The sequence below is a fragment of the Gobius niger genome (genome assembly GCF_951799975.1).
Source record: "Gobius niger genome assembly, chromosome: 22".
Taxonomy (NCBI): Eukaryota; Metazoa; Chordata; class Actinopteri; order Gobiiformes; family Gobiidae; genus Gobius; species Gobius niger.
Window position 1 is genome coordinate 1,586,684 of NC_136873.1, and position 23,920 is coordinate 1,610,603.

Consider the following 23,920-nt stretch of genomic DNA (forward strand, 5'->3'; position numbering starts at 1 on the left):
GGAAAGGAGCTCAATGGATAATATAAAATCCTCTTCAATGAAGAGGATCACGTGCATGAACAAAAATAAACAGCATTTGGTAACCTTGAATGACGAGGAATATGTAAACTGACTTCCTCTTGAGGCATGGGGCCGACAGCGAATGCCTCAAGAACCGAACCTTTCTGCTGTAGCTGACTTCATTGTTGGTGATTTTTGTGCTTTCATTGACCAGCAGGGGGAGCACAGGAGCGAGCTGAGGCCTGGTGCCCCATCTCTGTCTGCCAAGAGCTGTGTGGTCCCACAGTTCTGAAAAAAGTCAACGATTATACCCTTACCCAAAACTTCTTGTCCAGCTACAAATAAAGACTATCGGCCTTGAAGAACATTGTTATTAAATGTTTTGAGAAAAGGTGGTGAACTTGTTAATATCAGAAGTTGCAGATTTTTTAGATCCATTGCACTTCACTTACAAGCAAGGCCTTGGCACCTCTGATGCCACAGCTGGAATGTCTCATTTGATTTGTAAACATCTGGAAAAGTCAGGTTGTTTTGCACGGGTCCCATTTGCTGATTTCACATCATCCTTTGACACTGCCCTCACTTGTACAAAAACTGTTAGCCCTACAGATTAGCCCTTTTCTGGTGAAGTGGTTCTACTCCCTTTTAACAAACAGGTCACAGTGAGTGAGGGTAAATAACACTTTGTCTGAAGCAAAAACAGGCAACACTGGAGTGCCCCAAGGAGCTGTAACTTCTGCTATCCTTTTTACTTCATGTCATCTGAGAAAGTTTACATTTTGTTGTTTGGCTTTTTGTACGTAGGTAAAACTACAGAGATGGTCTTTGACCCCAAAAGACTAAAGTCACATGACCAAATCTTTATTGGTGGCAGCGAAATAGAACAAGTTGAGTCCTTCAAATATCTTGATGTGCACATTCCACTATGTCAAGTGGAATGTGCACGTAGATTTTCTGTGTCGCAAATTGTCTCAGGTGGTTCCTTTTTAAAGGAGACTGAGATTGTTTGGCCTGAGCACAAAATAATGTCTTGCTGTTCTGAAAAGCCTAATCAAATACAGCATGTTTGCCTGGTTTGGCTCTAACTGTCCTGTGTAAAACCAAAATTGAGAAATTGGTCCAAAATGCCATGAAGATTATTGGCAGGAAAGAGTCTCCTCCTTTACAAATCCACGGCCTTGGCACAGCCAAAAAACATTCTCAAAGAACCTTCTCATGTGCTGTTTAATGAATATGAGCTTCTACCATCGGGCTGTGAGAGCCACAAGCAACACATACAAACACTCTTTTATTCCTGTTGCTCTTCTTAACACTTTGTGTTGGGGTCTTGTATGTTCTCTTATTGCCTTGATGAAACTCTGGGCAACATTGTGGCTTTAATGTGTAACACATTCTGTTGTACTGTGATTGTTATGGCACAGATATATTCCACTGTTGAAATGATGCCGAATGAGCTGACTGTCCTTTTGTTTTGTATGTATTTTAATGCATGTCATACATGTTGTATATTGTTATTGTATGAACCACAGCACGGCAAGTCCACCACATAATTCCCTATGGGACAATAAAGTTCATCCTAATCCTAATGTCTCCCCTGGAGATAAGGCGAGTCTCTGGGTAGTACGGTCTCCGTACTTGGGCCCGATATATCTGGGTTAATCTAAGGTATTTTACAATATCAGCCTATTTATCGGCCAATATCGCCGGCACCGTAAAGTGACAGAAACGTCCTGTTTTCTGCATCGGAAAGAACTCAGTCAGAGCTTTAACATGAGCACTCACAACTCGGCCTCATAAATCCGCACCAGTGGGTCCTACAGTGTACCTCCCTTTGAGAACCCCTGGGGTGCAGTCAGTGTTGTGAAGGGCAGTGTACCCATACCCGTACTTGTCGGCCAGCTCCTTGGCCTGCTTCTCCTGCACCTCCCGCTGATCTGCCAGGTCCGCCTTGTTCCCTATCAACACGATGTCAGGGTTTTCACAGTAGGCGTTGGCCTGCAGCTGACCTGGGAACAGCAAAACAGAAGGATTCACTCTCACACCTGTTCCTCACAATGGCATTTAAATAAAACGTTTTCACATATAACACATCTCCATTCAGTTCATGGTGCACATTCAGTTATGTTCATCAATGTATTGAACAACCCAAATAATTGACCTTTCGCAAAACCCTGCCCCAAAACGGTCACTGTCCAGTCAGGCTTCACAACAACCGGACATGTTTGAGAATCACTGGTCTTGGCTCAGTGGGTCTAGACATTCTGTTTTTGCCCTGGCTTAGTCCTGGTTTAGTTCCGAGTATAGTCCTGTTTTTGCCCTGGCTTAGTCCTGGCTTAGTTTCGAGTATAGTCCTGTTTTTGCCCTGGCTTAGTCCTGGTTTAGTTCCGAGTATAGTCCTGTTTTTGCCCTGGCTTAGTCCTGGTTTAGTTCTGAGTATAGTCCTGTTTTTGCCCTGGCTTATTCCTGGTTTAGTTCCGAGTATAGCCCTGTTTTTGCCCTGGCTTAGTCCTGGTTTAGTTCTGAGTATAGTCCTGTTTTTGCCCTGGCTTAGTCCTGGTTTAGTTCTGAGTATAGCCCTGTTTTTGCCCTGGCTTAGTCCTGGTTTAGTTCCGAGTATAGCCCTGTTTTTGCCCTGGCTTAGTCCTGGTTTAGTTCCGAGTATAGTCCTGTTTTTGCCCTGGCTTAGTCCTGGTTTAGTTCCGAGTATAGCCCTGTTTTTGCCCTGGCTTGGTCCTGGTTTAGTTCCGAGTATAGTCCTGTTTTTGCCCTGGCTTAGTCCTGGTTTAGTTCCGAGTATAGTCCTGTTTTTGCCCTGGCTTAGTCCTGGTTTAGTTCCGAGTATAGTCCTGTTTTTGCCCTGGCTTAGTCCTGGTTTAGTTCCGAGTATAGTCCTGTTTTTGCCCTGGCTTAGTCCTGGTTTAGTTCCGAGTATAGCAAAAGCCAGTAGTATGGGTGTTGTTGTGTGTACTTTAAATATGTACTAGTACCACAGTCTGTCTGATCCCAAGGCCAAGTCCTTTCAAAAAGAATGTGTCTCTGTTGAAAACCTCTGGCCTCCTTTTTGTTTCTTGTTATACTGAATAATGATCTTTTGATAATGTCATTTTGCTTTTTTACAGAAATAATACTAAATAAACATTATTTATCCCAAAAATATGGCGGTGGCAGGTTCACTAAGGCACCGGTCCAGTGGCCAATGACCCAATGACCCAATGACCCAATGACCCAGTAAAAATGTTATTGCCTCGCCCCACATGTGACCAGGAGCAGCATGTCTTTGATTCAACAGCAGAAAGTGAAACTGGGATTGGTTGTATTTCTTCTAAGTCGAGGTTTCTCAGGATCAGGTCATTTCTTTGAAATGTCTCGTTTTCAGTCATATTGTTTAGCCGTGTTAGCTTTGTTTTCTCCAGTCATTCCCAGGGTCTGTGTTAGCATTGTTAGCATTCATTGTATCACTGTCTCATGTTCAGCAAATACTGGTACTGCACATTAATACTGTTTTCAAGTAGGAAACAAATGCTATATTTGATATAAATAGAAAGGAATCATTTGTTTTGTTGACAGGAAAATTCCATGAACAAATGCAGCTTAACTCTATGCAACTGAAACAACATTTGAAAAACTGCTAAAAATATATAATATATATATAATATATAATATAGCGCCACCTACAAAAGTGAAAATACATTGAGCCAATGGGGGAGATGCCAACTTAAACTTTGTCGTAGAGCGACGGGATTCGGTACAGCCATTCGTCATGTGACAACAAACAAAAAATATTATTGTGGCCACGCCCCCTGACAAACCGGAAGTCCGCCATTTTGACAGGAAGTCTGGAAAGTGCTGAGTTAGCGTTTTCGCTGACGTCGCATTTTGACAAACTCCTCCTAGGGCGTTTCACCAACTGAGCTCCAAATGGCTCCAGCTCATCTCCAGATGTGGGGCATCAAAGTTATCCACATTTTATGCTATGTTTTTACTAATTCTTTACGAAGAATTTTGCGATTCATCGTAAACTAAAAATTGCTCCCATTCGCACAAACAAATTCCGATAAAAAATCGGAAATATACATTTTATTACCTTTCACCCCTGGACACAACAAAGGTGAAAAAGTTACATTGCGTGCCATAGCGCCCTCGTTAGGTGCAGAAGAAAAAAAATGTGAGACCCATATTGTATTTTGTACGGTGTTGCCATGGTGACGCCCAGGGCCCCCCATGTTATTTTAATGGGACTCACATTAATCTCACTTGATACAAAATGACAGCGTGTTAGCGCCCCCTGTAATGTGCTTATGGACAGTGTTGATTGAAGCACTGATGCTGCTTGTGAAATTAAAAAGATTAGCGCCTTCTGCAGGTTGGAGCCATTATTCACACGGAGAAGCAAAAATGTTCGTTTTGATGTTTATTGACAAAGACTGATGGCACATCAGGGCAATACAATTCAGTGGTCGCACTAGCTCTCGGTAGGGTCACATAGGAACAGCAATAGAGGCTATAAAGGAGGCACGGCCCGCGAGGGCCTTTCGATGCCGCTTGCGGCTTTAATGTTGATTTGTTTTTCTGTTTAAAAAAAAAAAAGATTTAAAACGCCTTATGCCGCAGTTAAAAACACTGCACATGTGTCACATGATGCTGTATCTGCTGCTCCTTTATATCACTTTATCCACTACACATCTGTAAATACAAATGTACACCTGATTGTTGTTGACAATAGTGAGTATGTAAAGTTTGTGTGGTGCATACTCATCCAGTTCCTGACGTTGAGGAAGCTCTGCTGGCTGGTGAGGTCGAACATCAGCAGGAAGCCCATGGCGTCTCTGAAGAAGGCCGTGGTCAGGCTGCGAAACCTGCACAGGAGCACACTTCATTTGTCAACTCAGAGATCTTTCCACACACTCTTCGTGCACTCTGGGGCAGCTCAAGGATTTAAACTGCAGGGGTGCCCAAACTGCGGCCCTCAGACTCATTTTTGGTGGCCCTCTTTTTGTACTGGTCGTTATGAATTTCGTGATGAATTAAAGTTTAGGATTCAGAAACATAGCATTACTTTGAAAAGTTTCAGCCTGACAGTCAGTGGGGTACAAATGAGGAATAAAATGGAGATGGAGTTGAAACGATGTCCAAACATCAACCTGTTCAAATATATTATTGAAAAGTATAGAGAACAGAGATGCGCGGGTCGGCTCTTTTTCTGACCCGCACCAACCCGACTCGCTGTAATTTAGTTTTGCTGTCACTCAAACAGGAGCGCGTCACGTGATCACGAGTTTACAGGAGAATTAACACCGATGAGGTACCTTTGAAATCGCTTATGGACTTATCAGGAGACGAGGAGCAGAAACTATCACGAGGCTTTACTTCTATCACGTCATGGACGAGTCTTTCTGTCAAACTAAACAGAGTTGAAGTGGAGCAGCTTCACCTGAAGCTAAGTTACTCAGACCTCCTCAGGTCAGTTGATTTTAGTTTCCCCTTGCCTCTTGTTGATGCATTACTTTCATCACATGTGCGTGTCATATGTGCTTGGACACGGCTATTGTGAGGCATTTGCAGCGGTGATTAAAGTCATACAGAAGCGATTGTCCAGCTGACATCTAAACATAACATGCTCTGACACGTTTACCCCTAAAACTAAACATTCATGTAAACACAGCTGACTTTGTGGCATTGATGGATAAGAATGACCTGTATGTTGTAAGCCCACAATGTAATGTGTGCTTTGTGACCCGACCCACCCGCACACTTTGCCGTAATGTTGAGTTACCCGACCCGACCGACCCCACATCATTAATAGAGAAGATGAATGGCGTTGCCACTAGGGGGAGTAGTAGGATCAACTTTAATTCTATTAATTAAGAAAGAGAGTTGTTGCCCTGAACGGTTGCCATTCTTTTATTCAAAATGACAAATTGAGAATTAGGGCTGGCGAGTTGTGGATCTGTGGAGAGGGACCTCCCAACGGGCTCAGAAACCGTCTTTTACTGCACCACTAAGCAGAGGAACCTCATCTACACATTCAGCTGGTCAGGGCAGCTGGGTGGGGGTTTGTTGATGCCTCTTCAACTGGCCTGATCTACACCCTGGCTTCTTTACGCATGATTGATAATGTAATTATAAAAAGGTAAAGTTCTTTCACAAACGGGTGCGTTGTGTGTACGTGTGCATGTTGTGTTCCCAGGTACTTTGTAATATGCTCCCTGTACTATTGTGATATAATTTTTCATAAGCTTTTGCTTCAGCCCACTCCTTTAGAGCAGAATTTTAACTGCTAAGTAATACTAAAGTAATAAACTCAACTAAACTGAATCTACAGAGAGAGCACTTTTTACTGCGTGTTTCATTATTCCACACGATTAAAGGCTCATTTATGCTCCCGTTTCGTTCATAAATAGATCCATGAGTTCCAAGTGTAGTTACTAATATATTTATGCTTCCACACGTTTATAATGTCCAGCAAGATACCACCAGAGGGCGCTGGAAAATGGAACCACACGGAGATGAGGAGCTGGGGTAAAAAAGCAATGTTTTTTAGACCACACTTACTGAAGTATAGTAAGAACATGAGGTAACACTGTGGTGGTTATGTTTACAAACGGTTTACATCACTTTTAGAAGTTTAGCCGAAATGAGTCATGGAGCTGTGAGTCAGGGGCGCTGATCCTGCCCTCCCAGGTTACGCCGTGTCTCCTCACCTCTCCTGTCCCGCCGTGTCCCAAAGCTGGAGGTGGACTTTGAAGGTTTTGCCTGTGGTCGTCCCATTGGGGTTGGAGGCTGTGTAGATCTGGAGGCAGCGTAAGACACAAAGATACAAAAGGGGGTCAACAAATGTGATGTGAAAACTGGTTGGTTCACTCGCACGCAGCTGCTCTAAACACTGGAGACACTAAACAACACGGATGTTCTTTGTTTTTATTGCTGTTTGCAACTGGACTTTTTGCTGGAGACAGAAGATCAGGTGTGAAAGCTGCCGAGGAGTTTCAGGGGGGCTAAACAGACGAGCTACTACAATGCTACTGCGATACTGTTAACGTGCAAACATTGACACGCCATGACAGACTGTCCATGTGCTGTGCTGGTTGTTAACTTTAGTCGTTTATGCTCTCATATCATGTGTTGAGGGTAAATGCATAGTAAAGGTGCGTTTGATTATAACCTGGCCTTAGCCGTCCGTAAACTCTGATCAATTACATGTCCCTACATGTACTACATGTGCGTCTGGGCTTGATCTCAGAGGCCGCGTTACATCGGTTGAATTTCAACCTGCCATTCAGCGAGCGGGGGAGGCGGGGTTTGTCGGTGACGTCAAGCATTTGAGCCGCATTTGCTGGTTGTAATTTGGCAATGGAGGCGGATGCGAAAGAAATGGAAGCTCTTCAAACTGTTCTGGCTTGGCTCCCAAATATCCAGAAATTAAAACTGATGCCAGACTAAAATCACAAGTGATATTTTGTCTGGGGACCAATTCATTTTCTCGTAGGAGAGGCGTGGTTTACGATCGTCCATAGTGCGTCTGCACGTGGCCACAGCCAATCGCATCATCGTATCCGATGACGTATGACGTACCTGCTGTAAACTTTCGAGCTAAACTATTTAGAACACGGCCTAAAGCTTGATCGAAAAATAGCGTTGCGTCTGCTGCTGTCATGTTTGATCCGTAAATAAACTTTTTTTTTTTTATCCGTAAATAAAATACAAGCTTCTGAATTTTCAAATAGCTCGTCATCGTCTTGCCGTCCCTCCTCGTTCTGTGATTGGTTCCCGAATCATGTGAAAATTTCGGCCATGGTCCTCATTCCAAATGATTCGAGCGCACACAGCAGCACGGCGTTAGCCAGGTTAACTGATGCCTTGGAATGTGCAAGGAATGCCTCAAAGAGCATAGCTGATCTGCTTCACTCACACATTACATACATCACAACCAAACGCTAGCGAGAATCAGATCCATTTGTTTCAAAGGAGTTCACCCCTCCCACCTGATAACGGAGCTCAATTGTTAAAGTCCAGACCCTTGTACGAAACACAATGAGTACGAGGGTCTGGTAAAACCAGGCTCGGTTGATTACTGTGTATTGTCATTGTGAAATGCTCGCCCCGGTGTGGGGGATGCAAATATAGTTGGTAGATCAACCAGTCACAAGTCATGAGAGTGAAGCATCATACATATATCAACCAATCTCATGATTTATGGGAATGACTTATCTGATAGTCAAGCATGTAAAGTTCTGGCCATTTCTCAAAGAATGTGAATGAAACTCATGGTCAGTGAGAACTCAATGAAATGTGTGAACGGAATTTTGCGACCCTATATGTGCATTTCTGGGTGAAAAAAAGAGTTACAAACATTTGTAACTCTTTTTTTTTTAGTCTGAAAACATTGTCTTATTTGGAGGGACAGTTCATGTTAATGAACAAGCCACACTGGATTGTAGCCTTGGGCTAATTTCCATCCGTTGTCCCCCATGCACACTCTCAAACACACTCTTATTTATCCTGGCCTATTGTACATGTTTTTAGTGGTAGGGGAAACTGGAGTACCCGGAGGAAACCTACGCAAACACGGGGAGAACATGCAAACTCCACACAGAAAGGCCCCGTCCCTGGAACTTCTAGCTGTGAAGCACAAGCGCTAACCACTGTACTACCGCGCACGTGCGCACGTGCGTGCGTGTGCGTGCACGTGTGTGTTTTGAGGGAAGTGCACTGACCACTCTCTTTTCCCTGAAGTCGATGCCCACTGTGGTGATGAACTTGGGGTTGAACTTGTTGTCAGTGTAGCGGTACAGGAAGGTGGTCTTCCCCACGCCCGAGTCGCCCAGCGCCAGGAGCTTGATCAGGTAGTCATAATCCCCATCCGTCATAGTGAGGAGTGAGCAGGACCTGCGACCCACAGATCATCAAACATTACAATACATCAACATTTAGATTACATTTATTAAAAAAAAAGGAAACTTGCAGATTATTACTTTAAAAACGTGAAAAGTTATGACAGCATTTCGCAGTACTTTCAGTTATTTGGCATTTACTTTTATTTGCATTTGTTTATTTGGTTGGAACAGTGTGTGTTATGAACATACATGAGATTCATGCACGGACAAGGCCACAATCCGCCAATTTGCATCCGTTGTCCCACACTCACTCTCTCAAACTCACTCTCATTCAGCCTATTGTACATGTTTTAGTGGAAGGGGAAACCTGAGCACCTGGAGGAAACCTACGCAGGTACGGGAGAACATGCAAACTCCACACAGAAAGGCCCCGTCCAAGTGGGAATCGAACCCGAATATTAGCTCAGTATCAAACCACAGACCCAGGTACTTACACTACATTTACAAGAGATCATCCACCATTCATGCACATGTGTATTTAATGTGTGGTAACTTTAGATGGTCTCAGCTTAAACAACATGTTATTTTCTCATTAAGAATAAGGTAGTGCTCTCTGAAATGGTGAAATCCGATTGCAATGCATTTGGTCCTTGTGGGATCTCGCAGTAAATAATGATCAAATATATCAAACGCTTTCAAAAGAAAATCAATAAAGTTGGCTCCAGTATATTTTCCTTCATCAAACGCTATTATATACATGAGTTGTGAAGAGCAGAGCTGTGGTAGTAGGATGATTAGGTTGGAATCCACATAATTGCATGAAAATGAATAGTTTAAATATTTTTGGGATTGTACGTGTAATAGAAATAGGTCTGTAGTTATTCAAGTCATCTGGTTCTCCCCCCTTGAAAACAGGCGTCACCCTAGCCAGCTTCCAAATAGGTGGAAGAGAGTTTGTATTTATAGAAAAATGATAAAATTCTGCCGGGGGAACATCAGGATATATGATGAATATTTTAGAAACTTGGATTCCATTCCATCAGGTCCAGTAGCCGACTCAACTTTTATTTTGCTGTGGTTTGATAAACATCTCTTGGAGAAATCGATTTAAATGAAAAAAAGATTTTGGGGCAGGGTTTTTCTGAAAGTTGCATGTGAGTATGGGGTCACATTAGCTTGAGAGACTGCAGCAAAGTGTTCATTAAGAGCTTGTGATATTATTGTATTATTGAGTCCTGTATAGTTTAGTTTCATTATTGATTGTTAGTTAATATTTTGTTATGGTTAAGTAAAGTGCTAATCTTTTTTTTTTTTTTTGCAAAGCAGACTTGTGTTATTTCACGGCGCTGGGATTATTTTCCCTTCGCTTTTCCCGTGCCGTGGCTCATGCTTTTGTCTGACATAAAAACAAACGGCGCTGTGTGATGATGTCATCAGGCCGCGCAGCTCAGTTTGCTTGCGCAGGTGTGAGGGCTGGCCAGCAGGGGGCAGGTGTGAAACAGGGACCTCTCTTTAATCAAGGCGTACTTTGTCATTTTTTTGCTGGATTTGTGTCACTTTTTTGCTGGATTTTTGTCTTTTTTCTGCTGGATTTTTGTAATTTTTTTAATGGATTTTTGTCTTTTTTTCTGCTGGATTTTTGTCACTTTTTTGATGGATTTTTGTCTTTTTTCTGCTGGATTTTTGTTACTTTTTTGCTGGATTTTTGTCTTTTTTTAATGGATTTTTGTAACTTTTTTGATGGATTTTTGTCTTTTTTTTGATGGATTTTTGTCACTTTTTTGCTGGATTTTTGTCACTTTTTTGCTGGATTTTTGTCTTTTTTTCTGCTGGATTTTTGTCATTTTTTAATGGATTTTTGTCACTTTTTTGATGGATTTTTGTCTTTTTTCTGCTGGATTTTTGTCATTTATTTTGCTGGATTTTTGTCACTTTTTTGCTGGATTTTTGTCACTTTTTTGCTGGATTTTTGTCACTTTTTTGATGGATTTTTGTCTTTTTTCTGCTGGATTTTTGTCATTTATTTTGCTGGATTTTTGTCACTTTTTTGCTGGATTTTTGTCACTTTTTTAATGGATTTTTGTCACTTTTTTGCTGGATTTTTGTCACTTTTCTGTTGGGTTTTTGTCATTTATTTTGCTGGATTTTTGTCACTTTTTTAATGGATTTTTGTCACTTTTTTGCTGGATTTTTGTCACTTTTTTAATGGATTTTTGTCACTTTTTTAATGGATTTTTTTAAAGGCAACAAATAATCGTTTGAATAATCGTGATTTCAATTATGACAAAAATAATCGTGATTATTATATTTTCAATAATCAAGCAGCCCTAACGTCCCTATTTAAGCTATTTTTTATCATATTCTGACTTTGCATTCCTTGTTTTTGTTTTACTACTAGTACGTAATTGTCTGAATATTTCCCAATCACTTTGGTTTCTAATGAGGCGGAATTTAGCCCAAGCAGCATCTCTTTGCTTAAACATCAAAATCAGTTCTTAGTTAATCCAGGGACGACGAGTTCCTTTAACTCTGGAGCGTGTTTATTAATCACATTCATGACCTCAGTGTAAAAGAAGTCCCAGGCCTCACTGACTGAGGTGTAAGTGAAAGGCGTTGCCAGTTAGTCATCATTAAAGAGATTCATATCAAAATGTTAGATCTTTAGGGGGTACTTTATACATATATATATTACAGAGTGATCACAATCTGACATGACTCTGGAGGATAAGATCCTTTCCGGGTTGGTTACAAGTTGATTGTAAATTTACTGTGGTGGGTTTATCAATGAATTGTGATAAATGAACACTGCTGATTAGATCTTTGTCTCCTGCTGAAGATCGGTCAAGCCAATTGCCTTTAAAATAACCAAGGATTATACATTCATTATTCTTTTCTGTTAGGGTTGACAATATATTCTTCATTGAGCCAGGGGGAGCAGAGGGCGGTCTGTACACCGCGTTCCAAATTATTATGCAAATTGTATTTCAGTGTCAAAAAGGTGAAGACAAGAAAGGTTTTCAATGAAACTCATGGATGGTTTTGTGTCTCGGGGCTCTTTGAATCACTGACATTAATCTCAGAGACCTGGGATATGTAGTTTTCAGGTTAAGCCCAGTTAAGGGAAAAACTACTGAAAAAGGACGTTCCACATTATTAAGCAGATCATCATTTTCAAGCAATATGGGAAAGAAAAAGGATCTCTCTGCTGATGAAAAGCGTGAAATAGTTGAAGGTATGAAAACCTTCAATATTTCATGAAAGCCTAAGCGCAATCATCGTACTGATAAAAGATCTGTGGCTGATTCAGAGCACTCACGGGTTTTGTCCAGACAAATACATCAGATGAATAGAACAGCAGCTACAAAGCAGCAGGCAGGTATTTGAAGCTGCTGGTGCCTCTGGAGTCTCCCGAACATCAAGGTGTCGGACCCTCCAGAGGCTGCAGTTGTGCATAAACCTTCTATCCGGCCTCCCCTAAACTGTTCATTGAAGCTGATGAACTGAAACGGCTGCAGTGGCTCAGAAATACATGAAGACTCATTTTCAGACAGTCTTGTTCACTGATGAGGCCGTGTGACCCTGGATGGGCTCCTCTGCGGCTGTTCAGGATAAATTGGGCAACAATTGGAGCCTCAGATGCTCATCCAGTTGTTAAGCAAGTTGTGTCAATTTAGAGTTTGCATTATGATCGAAAATAAGGTAGTAGCCAGAGATCCTTCAGAGGATCTCTGATGACTCCATAATGACCAGCGTTCTATACATTATCTCGCTTATTATTCGGCCATTTGCCAACTGAACACACACAACAGAAACTTTGTACGCTTTTATGAAGCCAAAAGGTTTATTTAATGACTTCCGCTGCAATAGTTCCCAAAGGTTTGTGCATTGCTTGGCAACGTTTGGCTAGGTTAGTAGCAGCAAGGCTAGTAGCTAGCCTAGCTACTTAGTTGAAGGCGCAGTTGGAGGAATGGTGCTGAATCTCTGGGTAAGTTGAAAGTCGGACTCACGTTAACTTCTCTCGCAGTGACGGGGACAGAGGGAGTGTCCGCTACTACTTACGTGCGGACTGATATGAAAGACCTGTATTACAAGCATGAACTCCGTTGCCATTGGCAGCGGTCATTATTTTTCTCAGAGGTCCTCTAGCAAAAAATAATGACCGGTAGAACGTTGGAAAATCCCATTCAAATCAATAGAGCGTTCTACTTACGTTGTGAAGAGCCGTATAATAAGTGCTAATAAAACGGGCCCCAGCTTGAATTAAAAAATTGAGACGAGATATTCATTGTGTTTCATTAAATGTACTTTTTGTAACAATGGTGGTGTGCCTTGTGATTTTTCTCATGTCAAATAAGCGCCACAGCTCTGAAGGGTTGGAAAACTCTGGGCCAAATCAACAGTTAATCTGCACAACTATAGGCTCAGCTTCTTTAATAGCTCACGCCAGTGATGTTCCGACAGTGACCAGTGACGTTTCCGTAACGCATACAGTTGTGCAGATCTTTTTATCCAGCACACTGGCTTAGGACCGGTGGATGTGCGCCTCTTCACCTATTAATCAAATCAACAGTTATTCGCAACAATGCAGGTAGAAACTAGCTAACATTTTCAGACTAGATAAATGAATGTGGACAAATCCCACAGGCTCAGTGCGCCCTCTGCTGGGCAAAGGCGGCTTTTGTGCATTTATTCTGCACATTTTAGACAGACGTACATTTTCTTTGAACACCTCTTGATCTCTGCTGCTCTCACGGATTTTCACCTCCACACACGCAAACGCCATGGAGACACAGACTACACACATCAGCTGACAGTGTTTCCATGGCAACCAGCCAGCTGACAGCATTCCACGGCAACGCCACCACCAAGACAAGAAGACGCTCTCTGTGCCACACGGCTTCACCTCTCCACTGATGTGTCTGGTCCCACATTAGCGGGAGATAATGCAGCGGTTGAAGCTTGCTACTGTATCGTCCGCTTTATGCCAGCTAAGTTTAGTCCGAGACAATCCTGTTGTAATCACATGACTTTGGGGAGCCGCAGTTGTGGTCGGTGCAAAGACAAAGCACAGCAGTGTTGATTAAAAATGAATGAGGCGTGCACATAACATTCAGGATGCAAACAGGAAGTGTGTGCAGCGCTCCCACCCTGAGCTCGGCGGCACCGCAAGATGGAGGTTTGCACACTGGCCTCACCAAAGGACAAAGCCATTGGCATTTTCTGAAAGATTTGTCGTACAATCATCAGTGAGTAAAGTTGAACATTGTCATTTTCCAAGAAATTAGAAATGACAGTGACATTTGTTTTTCCCCTGGTAACATATCACCACATGATCATTGTTGCATGATAAAGTAACTCAGTATCCTCCTTCTAAAAAGTGTGAAAATGACTTCTGAAAAATATGTGGAGTTTCTGACTGACCACTGTCTTCTGTGGTACAAAAAGAAGAGCCGTGTTTTCCTGAACAAAATCATATTCATCCACAACGCACCATGTCCTGCTGTAAAGAATACCTCTGCATCACTGGCTGCTATGGGCATAAAAGGAGAGAAACTCATGATGTGGACCCCCTCCTCCCCTGACCTCAACCCTATTGAGAACTAGGGCTGCAACTAACGATTATTCTGTAATTGATTAATCTATCGACTCTTTTTACGATTAATCGATTAGTCGCTTGGCTATGAATGGTGTAGGAAAATTTAACTTTTTCTATTTTTTTATCACATAAAGCTAAAGTGGATCCGCTTGAGGACGCGTTGATGGAGTAAACCTCAAGTAAATGTTTGTTGGAGGCTCTTGGTGCTAATTCTGCTTCTGATTTGACGAGACACAAACAGATATTCATGAAATTTACAATGTACAAAGTGCACTACATACACTTGCTATAAAAACAAAGTAGGTTTTCATCAAAAATACTACATTTTCATGTAATTTTTGCTCTATTTGAGTCTGTGTGAACCAGAAAATGATTAATCGATTACTAAAATAGTTGTCGACTATTTCAATAATCGATTAGTCGTCGATTAATCGATTAGTTGTTTCAGCCCTATTGAGAACCTTTTCAAAAAGCAAAACATCTATGAGGGTGGGAGGCAGTTTTCATCCAAACAGCAGCTCTGGGAGGCTATTCTGACATCCTGCAAACAAATCCAAGCAGAAACTTCCCAAAAACTCACAAGTTTAATGGATTTAAGAATTTAAACTGCTCAAAGAAGGTCCAATGGTAAAATATAACTTGACATGTTAGATTGAAATAGCTTTTTATTTCAGTAAGTATGACCTCCTAATGCTACAAATTCAACAAATGACCATTTTCAGTTAATTACAAGCTTTAAAATGTATTAAAATGATGAGTTGCATAATAATTTGGAACAGTGGATTGAGTTTTTTTTACTATATTTATTTTTGAAAAAAATACTGTTATCACTGAGAGATTTTTTCAGCCACATTTAAATCTACCAGTTAAAGACTTGAAAACTATGCTGACTTATTTGAGTTGACAATTTAGAAAATCAGAGAAAAATGTTATTTGCATAATTTGGACCGCGGTGTATAGTGAACAGGGCTAAAGTCCCATTGGACCCGGAAGTAGAGCGATGACATCATCAATGAACAATAGATACAGACAACATGGTTGACATAGAAAAAAAAAAGCCCATATATGGTCATGTTTGAAGCAGTCAAAAAAACCTTTCTCCTATTTCTCCACCATTACTTTAACAAACGCTGACTTATGAATATATTTTTCTACTAAACGAAGAAACAAAGACATGGAGAAGAGCAAAGTGATTCAACGGTCCATAAATACGTTAAAAAAAACCGGACAACGCTAACCAAGAAGCTAGCAAAGCCAATGTCTCACGCTACGTCCCCATAACAAGTGCAATATTTTCTCTCTGCAGACGTGTTAAAACTTCACAGATATGGACCTGATTTTGGCTTGACTTTATTGGTGTGTGATGAATGTGTTAATAGTCTGCCAGAAAATGTCTAAAAATGGTGAAAAATGGTGACTCTCATGAGAGGCAGGGTTGCCAAGTCTGGCCAGCCAAACCCGCCCAAAAATATCTGAAAAAACGCCCAAAACCCACGGACATCCGGTGCGGCTGGAATTTTAAATATTTTTTACCAGTTAGCAGAGCCCATGTGCCCCTGCGATGATGAGAAACTGCCTCTTTCTCCCTGTCTTATTGATAAAAGCACCTCAGAGCCTTGAATTTGAGATTTTGTCATTGGAAATAGTGATTTTGACAAAAACATTGAAACAACAAGGCAAATAAATGTGTATCTCACAGGTTGTGTTCACGTTCTAGAATACAATGATGACATAATCTCTAATGGAGCAAGGACCAATAACAGCTGTGTCTCCAAAAGTACAAATATTGTACTTCATCAGTATTTGGTTGTGATTGGATTCACAAATCTGCAGTATCATTTTTAACATTGAACATTATTGAACTTTGAGATACTGCCTCAATTTTAAACTATAGGAATGTTGTGGCGTCACACGAACTATTAGAGCTGCAAAACTCCGTGAACTTTCGATGTTTTTTGGAATTGATGGGAATAGATGGGAATAAACATGGAATTAACACAACTGAAGTTTGCTTCTTCACAGACAGATAGTATGAACTGCAGCATAGGAATTGGAATTGATAATTATAAACTGAGACAATAACAGGACAGTGTTTTAGGAGCAACATACTCAAATATGCTCGTTTCCAGCTTGCACCTGTCTGAATAAATGTTTAAGTTTCCGTTTGAGTCTCATTCTTCTCCTCATTGAGTTCCATTGAAGCCTTGTTTTTCCGGAGGGCAGTCGAGTGGCAGAGTGGTTAGCGGCTGATTTGATCAAACAGACAAAGTGTTTGTAAATCAACAATGAGACAGATTTCCAACAGTGGAACAACATAATGTCCACATCTTCAACAGACACTTGACACAGACGTCCCGGAGACGAGAGGAGGTCCCACAGCGTCTCACAGAAGGCCAGTGGGCACGTGGTTGAAGAATGGGTCAATTCCAGAAAACTGATTTCCTAAGGGGACGCTAAAGTGTTACGGACACACAATAGGAAAACTCAGCACGGAGACGGTCACTCAGAGACTGTCCACAGCCATCTGCCGTCGCTCATTAGAAACTCCATCAGGCCGGAGAAGCCCTGACCTTTCCTGTGTGCAGCCAGCGGGATAAGGTCAGCAGACCACTGTCCCTTCTTATTGTCTCCTCTTAAAGAAGTGGACAGACTCGGACACAAATCCATTTACCGCGATCATTAAACCCTCACAGCACAGACTCTAACCACATCCCATGTCCCGCAGGAGGAGGGCGGGCCGGAGATACACTCAAACAAATGTCGTTCAAAATCCTGAAATCCGTGGCTCCCACTTTCACCATCCCCCTGTGCTCTTGGACTTTGTTTTTATATTCATATAAGGTGTAGGGTGTCATGAATATGCGATCACGGTTACTGTTTGGTACAGGTATACAGGGGTCCCACTTTAACATTCCACCGCCTCGGGTAATGACGAATAATTAAAAAGACAGAAAATCACCATCACCAAACAAACAGAGCCAGACTTCCACCTTGTACAGAGATAGACATGGTGGAATAATATACAATAATATACAATAATATACATGGTGTTAGATCAAGGCTGCATTTTTTAAGTAACATAGCGACCACACACATGTTGTGGTGATATGTTTCACAGATTTCCTCTTAAGGCGAGACACTAAAGGCAAAACTAAATTTTTTCAGTTTTCAGGTTTTGGGCCAAATTGGTCTCTGAACATACAAGCTTTCACCCGGAAACAGAAAATATGCCTAATCTTCACAATAACATGTTTAAATATTGCGCTGATTCAATGTTCCCCCATAGACTTATATGGGAGAACACAATTTCAAGGGCTTTTTTCTCAAAACACATTTTTCTGACATTGCGGCGACACTATGTCCACGTCAGTCGGACCTAAAGACTTTTCCAGCCTTGGACTGAACAAGATTTGGAAGATTTTTTCAGAGGGATTTTTTATTATTTAATCCCTTAAGCCCCATTTATTGAGTTTTGAATGTCAAAAAATAAGGGGAAAATTAAATTTTTACAAATTTTTCCACAAAAAACAGCTTATTTTAAAACTAAAAAAGAAATCCAAAATCCCCTCTGAAAAAGTCTTGGCAACTCATTCATCAATAAAATGAAACCATGAATTTGAATGTAGCTCTATCCATTATTCAGATTTCGGGCATTTTTAGGCATAAAACACCTTGTTCTTATATGAAAAGATAAAATAAGAGATAAGATAAGATAAGATAAACCTTTATTCATCTCACAAAGGAGAAATTCACTTGTTACAGTCGGCGTAACTTCACAGTCTTGTTGTACAGTCTGACAGCAGTGGGGATGAAGGCTTTGCGGTAGCGCTCCGTCCTGCACTGAGGGTGTCTCAGACAAAATGACAGAAAACTTGCAATATATTTTTTTCCTCACATTTATGCCAGTGATCGACAGCAACAGTTTCAAATTGATATCTGTAAATATACATTTTTTCCCCTATTCAAAAAAATATATTGCAAGTTTTCTGTCATTTTATCTTTTCATATAAGAACAAGGTGTTTTATGCCTAAAAATGCCCCAAATTTCCCATCTTTTCGGCGACGAAATCTGAATAAGAAACATTCAAATTTATGGTTTCATTTCATTGATGAATGAGTTGCCAAGACGTTTTCAGAGCTGATTTTGGATTTCTTGTTAAGTTTTAAAATAAGCAGTTTTTTAGTGGAAAAATTTGTAAAAATGTACTTTTCGCCTTATTTTTTGACATTCAAACCTCAATAAATGGGGCTTAAGGGATTAGATAATAAAAAATCCCTCTGAGAAAATCTTCCAAATCTTGTTCAGTCCAAGGCTGGAAAATGTGAAGTCTTTAGGTCCGACTGACGTGGACATAGTGTCGCCACAATGACAGAAAAATGTGTTTTGAGAAAAAGGCCCTTGAAATTATGTTCTCCCATATAAGTCTATGGGGGAACATTGAATCAGCGCAATATTTAAACATGTTATTGTGAAGATTAGGTATATTTTCTGTTTCCAGGTGAAAGCTTATATGTTCAGAGACCAATTTGGCCCAAAAACTGAAAACTGAAAAAATTGAGTTTTGCCCTTAATCAGCCCATCTGGAAAATAAACTCTTTATCCCGCAGAGATTGGTTAAAAGAACAGACTCCAGACAGTAAAGAATATTCTGAATGACTCTGGTCAACAGTTTTTAGTCTACAGTTATCCAGCTGCTGAATGCAAGATAAGACCTCCCTCTGATTGAATCAATGTGTTTGTTTTTAGTGCAGTAGCGTTTTTTTGTTTTTTTGTGATGTACTTGTCATTTTTTCTTGTAGTTTTTTTTTTACAATGACCATAAATCAAACTAAACTAAAACTAAAGAAATAAACCGATATAATAAAGGGGAAAAATACTTAAACGTGAGTGTTATTACTGATTTTTTAAGTTCAGAGAAAACAAATCCTAATGTATGTACGCATGTTCTGATTTGTATCTAGCATTTGTTTATTTATTATAGGGCTGTGCAATTAATCGAAATTCGATTACGATTTCGATTACAACAGTAAACGATTACAAAATTAGCATAATCGCAAAAAATCAATTATAGTTTTTTTTTTTTTTTTTAATTTTTTTTTTTTCCAAAATTTTTTTTTTCAATTTTTTTTTTTTTTTTCTAAGCAGACTTGTGTTATTTCACGGCGCTGGGATTATTTTCCCTTCGCTTTTCTCGTGCCACGGCTCATGCTTTTGTCTGACATAAAAACAAACGGCGCTGTGTGATGATGTCATCAGGCCGCACTGCTCAGTTTGCTTGCGCAGGTGTGAGGGCTGGCCAGCAGGGGGCAGGTGTGAAACAGGGACCTCTCTTTAATCAAGGCATACTTTGTCATTTTTTGGCTGGATTATTGTCACTTTTTTGATGGATTTTTGTCTTTTTTCTGCTGGATTTTTGTAATTTTTTTGCTGGATTTTTGTCACTTTTTTGATGGATTTTTGTCTTTTTCTGCTGGATGTTTGTCATTTTTTGGCTGGATTTTTGTCACCTTTTTGCTGGATTTTTGTCATTTTATTGATGGATTTGCTGGACAAATAATCGTTTGAATAATCGTGATTTCAATTATGACAAAAATAATCGTGATTATTTTTTCAATAATCGAGCAGCCCTAATTTATTATTGCACTATATCTGTTTAATTGAAGAGTTCCTGGGGGAGAACCCTGCTGCACTTTACCTGCTACACTCCACATTCAGGAGGCATGTCAAACATTAGCAGAGCGCGGAGGATGTAAATGAAGCACTGAAGCCCGTCTGCCGCTGTGCTCTTGAGCCCGGTTCAATACACAACCCCTGGGGAGATTCATCAGTGGTAAAGGTCGGGGTGGATGGGGAAAGTGGGGAGCAGGTGTGGCTCTGCGGGGCACCAGTTTAGCCCTGGTTTAGACCCGGTATGGCGCTGGTGTGGAGCGGTTTAGTCTTCGTTTGATGATGATGATGCTTATGTTCACTTTTATTGGCGTCACTGGAGCCGAATGTGCTTTAACCTGTCACAGCGTTGTCAAATTGTTCTAATTTTGTATGTAACAAATCTCACAATAACCCTTATATAGGGGAGAAAAGATAAACCATTTCATCTCCATATGTGAGCTCCTATTTATCACGTCACTTCTTTTGCGGTAGCTCCAGGTCGACTGAAGCAGATCTAAAGATTATTACAGGAGTGAGGCTCATTTAAAAACATTTACCATTTTCTCCACACAATTGTATTTTACACTGTGTTCCAAATTATTATGCAAATTGTATTTTTGGGTCAAAAAGGTAAAAAAATAAATAAAAAATGAAACTTGTGGATGGTATCGTGTCTCGGGGCTCTATGAATCACTGACATTAATCTCAGAGACCTGGGATGAGGTGTGAAAATGACCTCTGAAAAATATGTGAAGTTTCTGACTGACCACTTTCTTCTATGCTACAAAAAGAAGAGCCGTGTTTTCCCGAACAAAATCCTCTTCATGCATGACAACGCACCATGTCCTGCTGTAAAGAATACCTCTGCATCACTGGCTGCTATGGACAGAAAAGGAGAGAAACTCATGATGTGGACCCCCTCCTCCCCTGACCTCAACCCTATTGAGAACCTTTGGAGCCTCAACAAAAAAACTTCTATGAAGGTGGGAGGCAGTTTTCATCCAAACGGCAGCTCTGGGAGGCTATTCTAACATCCTGCAAAGAAATCCAAGCAGAAACTGTCCAAAAACTCACAAGTTTAATGGATTTAAGAATTTTGAAGCTGCTATCACACAAGGGCTCCTATGTTAAAATATAACTTGACCTGTTAATATTTTTTTGATTGAAATGGCTTTTGATTTCAGTAAATATGACCTCCTAATGCTACAAATACAACAAATGACCATTTTCAGTTAATTACAAGCTTTAAAATGTATTGAAATGATGAGTTGCATAATAACTTGGAACAGTGGATTTTGAGGTTTTTACAATATTATATCAGTATCAGTAGGACATTTTTTCAACCACATTTAAATGATCCTCTACCAGTTAAAGACTTGAAAATTATTCTGACTCTCATTTGAGTTGACAATTTAGAAAATCTTAGAAAAATGTAATTTGCAGAATAATTTGGAACGCAGTGTATGTTTTTCTGTGTTTGAAAGGTCAGACCTGGGTAGTTCAGTGTAATATATGAACAGGAGCGATATCAAAATGGGTTGCAAATATGACATTTGAGAGGTGTTTTTGCAATGATGAAGTATGGACACCGTTAACAGAAGGTTTCTGGGCCATAGCACTGGCATAACACACATACTCCATGTCTTTACTATCATTTCACAATGTTGACGCTGGGAAAAACATTGTGCACATTAAAAACAAACGATGAACAAACGCCTTTTGTCTTGAGACGCATCGTGTCTGGAACGTTCTATGCACGTGACCTTTTTTATCACGCTCCATACTTCAGGAAACACCAGATGCTAAACATCAAGGAAACCACAGTAAAGATCTTTTTTGTACTTTTGTTCCAGTGGTGGAGTGTAGATGAGGCGGTGGCGCTGGTGTGCGCTGAGCCGAGAGTCGACTGTGCCGTATGAAATATTAAAGGCTGTGTGTGTGTCGGGACAGAGGTGCGGCTGTAAACAAACCGCTGACAAGTCCCAATCAATGTCCTCCATTATTCAAGACACTGCTTTGTAATGAAGACGGTTATTGGAATAATGATCAGATGATTTAGTAATCTGTTAATCACCGCCTTCTTTCTGATGACTGTGGAAAGGGGAGATGAGCCGGGACTTGAACTGGCACTCACTGTGTTTGCCAGACACCCCTTATCCCAGTGTGATTTTTCCGGGGAACGCCTCAGAGCCCGGACTGGGAATGCAGCTGGATATACAGTAGGTTTAGGGGAAAAGGCCAGTGCCATTAAAACAATAGCCCTGCTACAAACACCACTGTTGAATCTTAATCCACATTAAGATCCACATTATAGCTGTAGCATCACTCATGGGACGGGGACGTCGGCAGTAAATGACCGAAAACACATCGACAGTAGATTCACACAGTAGACAGATTCTTATATTCCGACAACACACGCCCACCCTTTGCTGATTGGCTTCCTCTGCTTCTGGTTTGCTTGCATACAGCATGGCCCGTACAGTAGCCATTGTTAGCTCACACATCTCATGGATAAATGTTTAGATAGCCGCCACCACCACGTTTAAAGCTTCATATAAACGCTTTCCGGGCGTCAAAAACATGTGTTCGTAGCGCTACAAAAGGCATCCTCGAGGCCCAAACACATTCCCAGCGCAGATTCAGCCACTGATTCTTGTCGCCGCCTTTAATCCTGGGTGTTTAGGTAAAGAAACACTGATGTGTGTCTTTGTAAAAGTCCCAGAGCTGCTGTAGCTCCGGTTCACAATGAAGCTAAACCTCCGTGACTTGTTTACATCTGAGGGCCGGCGTAGGATCTGCCCCGGTGGCTCAGCTACAGCGTACGTCACTGTTGGGGAAAGCTCCTGATTGGTCGACGCTCGCTAATTTCTCCAAAAAGTTAAACATTTCCCAACTCTAGCGTCGGCCGCGCTGGATGCCCTGGAGGCGTGTCAAAAGCTTACCACGTGCGGAAAGCATCAAAACGCGCCGCTACCCAAGCACCTGAGCCGCTGTTCTCCTGCCAGGCCTGGCTCTTTATGAAAAACTCAGTGAATCTGGGGCTCTTGATGAGTGATCACTAAATGAATTACATTTTATTCAGCTTCAGCCTCTTCACTCCAACCATCTCCCACCATTTTTTAACTTATTTATTGTAAATCCTACGCCGACAGGAAAGGTGAAGGGACAGAGGGTTACTGTGCATCCAATTATACAACGGAAATCATTTTTTTCACTCAAACTTGGCAGTAAATGCCGTTTAAAGTGACGCCCACAGATAGCTTTGCCCGTTAGCATGTTAGCTTCTTCTTCGTGATTCCATTAGTGTGTATTGGTGGCTCCGGTCCGGTGGCAGTCAAGTTGCAAACATGGTTTTCTGGCCAGAGACACCAGGGGGCGATGAAAGACCCTCCAATCATCCCATAAACACTTGTATTACCCCCACAGGGACTACGGGGAGGATTTATTAAGGTAAACACGTTACTTAGTGCTGCTTTAAGCCGTTCTAGGGAGGTCTGAATTCCCGTTAGAATCCTGTCTACCAAGTGTGTTTTGGAGTCGCCCCTGGCCACAAGGGGGTGGTATTACAGCTGCCCGCCATGAGGACTATAGAGAAGCACGTTCTTCACCCATTGAATCCTCTCCCACCACTCACCCCAAGCCAACAGTTTGTTTTCCGTGCCCAAAAAACATTAGGCCAATACAGTATTTTCACTATTCCCACAATCCCGCAAGAGTCAGACCAGCTTAAATGAAAGCTTTCAACCTTGACTTGAAGCAGACCTCGTTTCCTTCTATCATATAGCGATAAGTAGTTATTAACCGTCAAACGCAAGCAAATCGACTGACAGTGTGCCCCAT

The 23,920-nt window shown here is 41.2% G+C and overlaps 1 protein-coding gene across 3 annotated transcripts in view; it reads right to left on the minus strand.

Moving 5' to 3' along the window:
* The window catches only part of LOC306981666 (ras-related protein Rab-27B-like), a 607,733-nt gene that overhangs the window by 541,258 nt on the left and 42,555 nt on the right, over positions 1-23,920 (minus strand). For 2 of the 3 annotated variants that reach the window (XM_079581295.1, XM_079581294.1), the window contains exons 2-5: positions 8,715-8,886; positions 6,702-6,790; positions 4,753-4,856; positions 1,883-2,006 (exon numbers count right to left, since the gene is read on the minus strand). In XM_079581295.1, the coding sequence (XP_079437421.1) occupies positions 1,883-2,006; positions 4,753-4,856; positions 6,702-6,790; positions 8,715-8,867 (470 nt within the window). In that variant the 5' untranslated portion in view covers positions 8,868-8,886. The remainder of the gene's footprint in view (positions 1-1,882; positions 2,007-4,752; positions 4,857-6,701; positions 6,791-8,714; positions 8,887-23,920) is intronic. The other variant, XM_079581296.1, reaches the window with a different exon arrangement.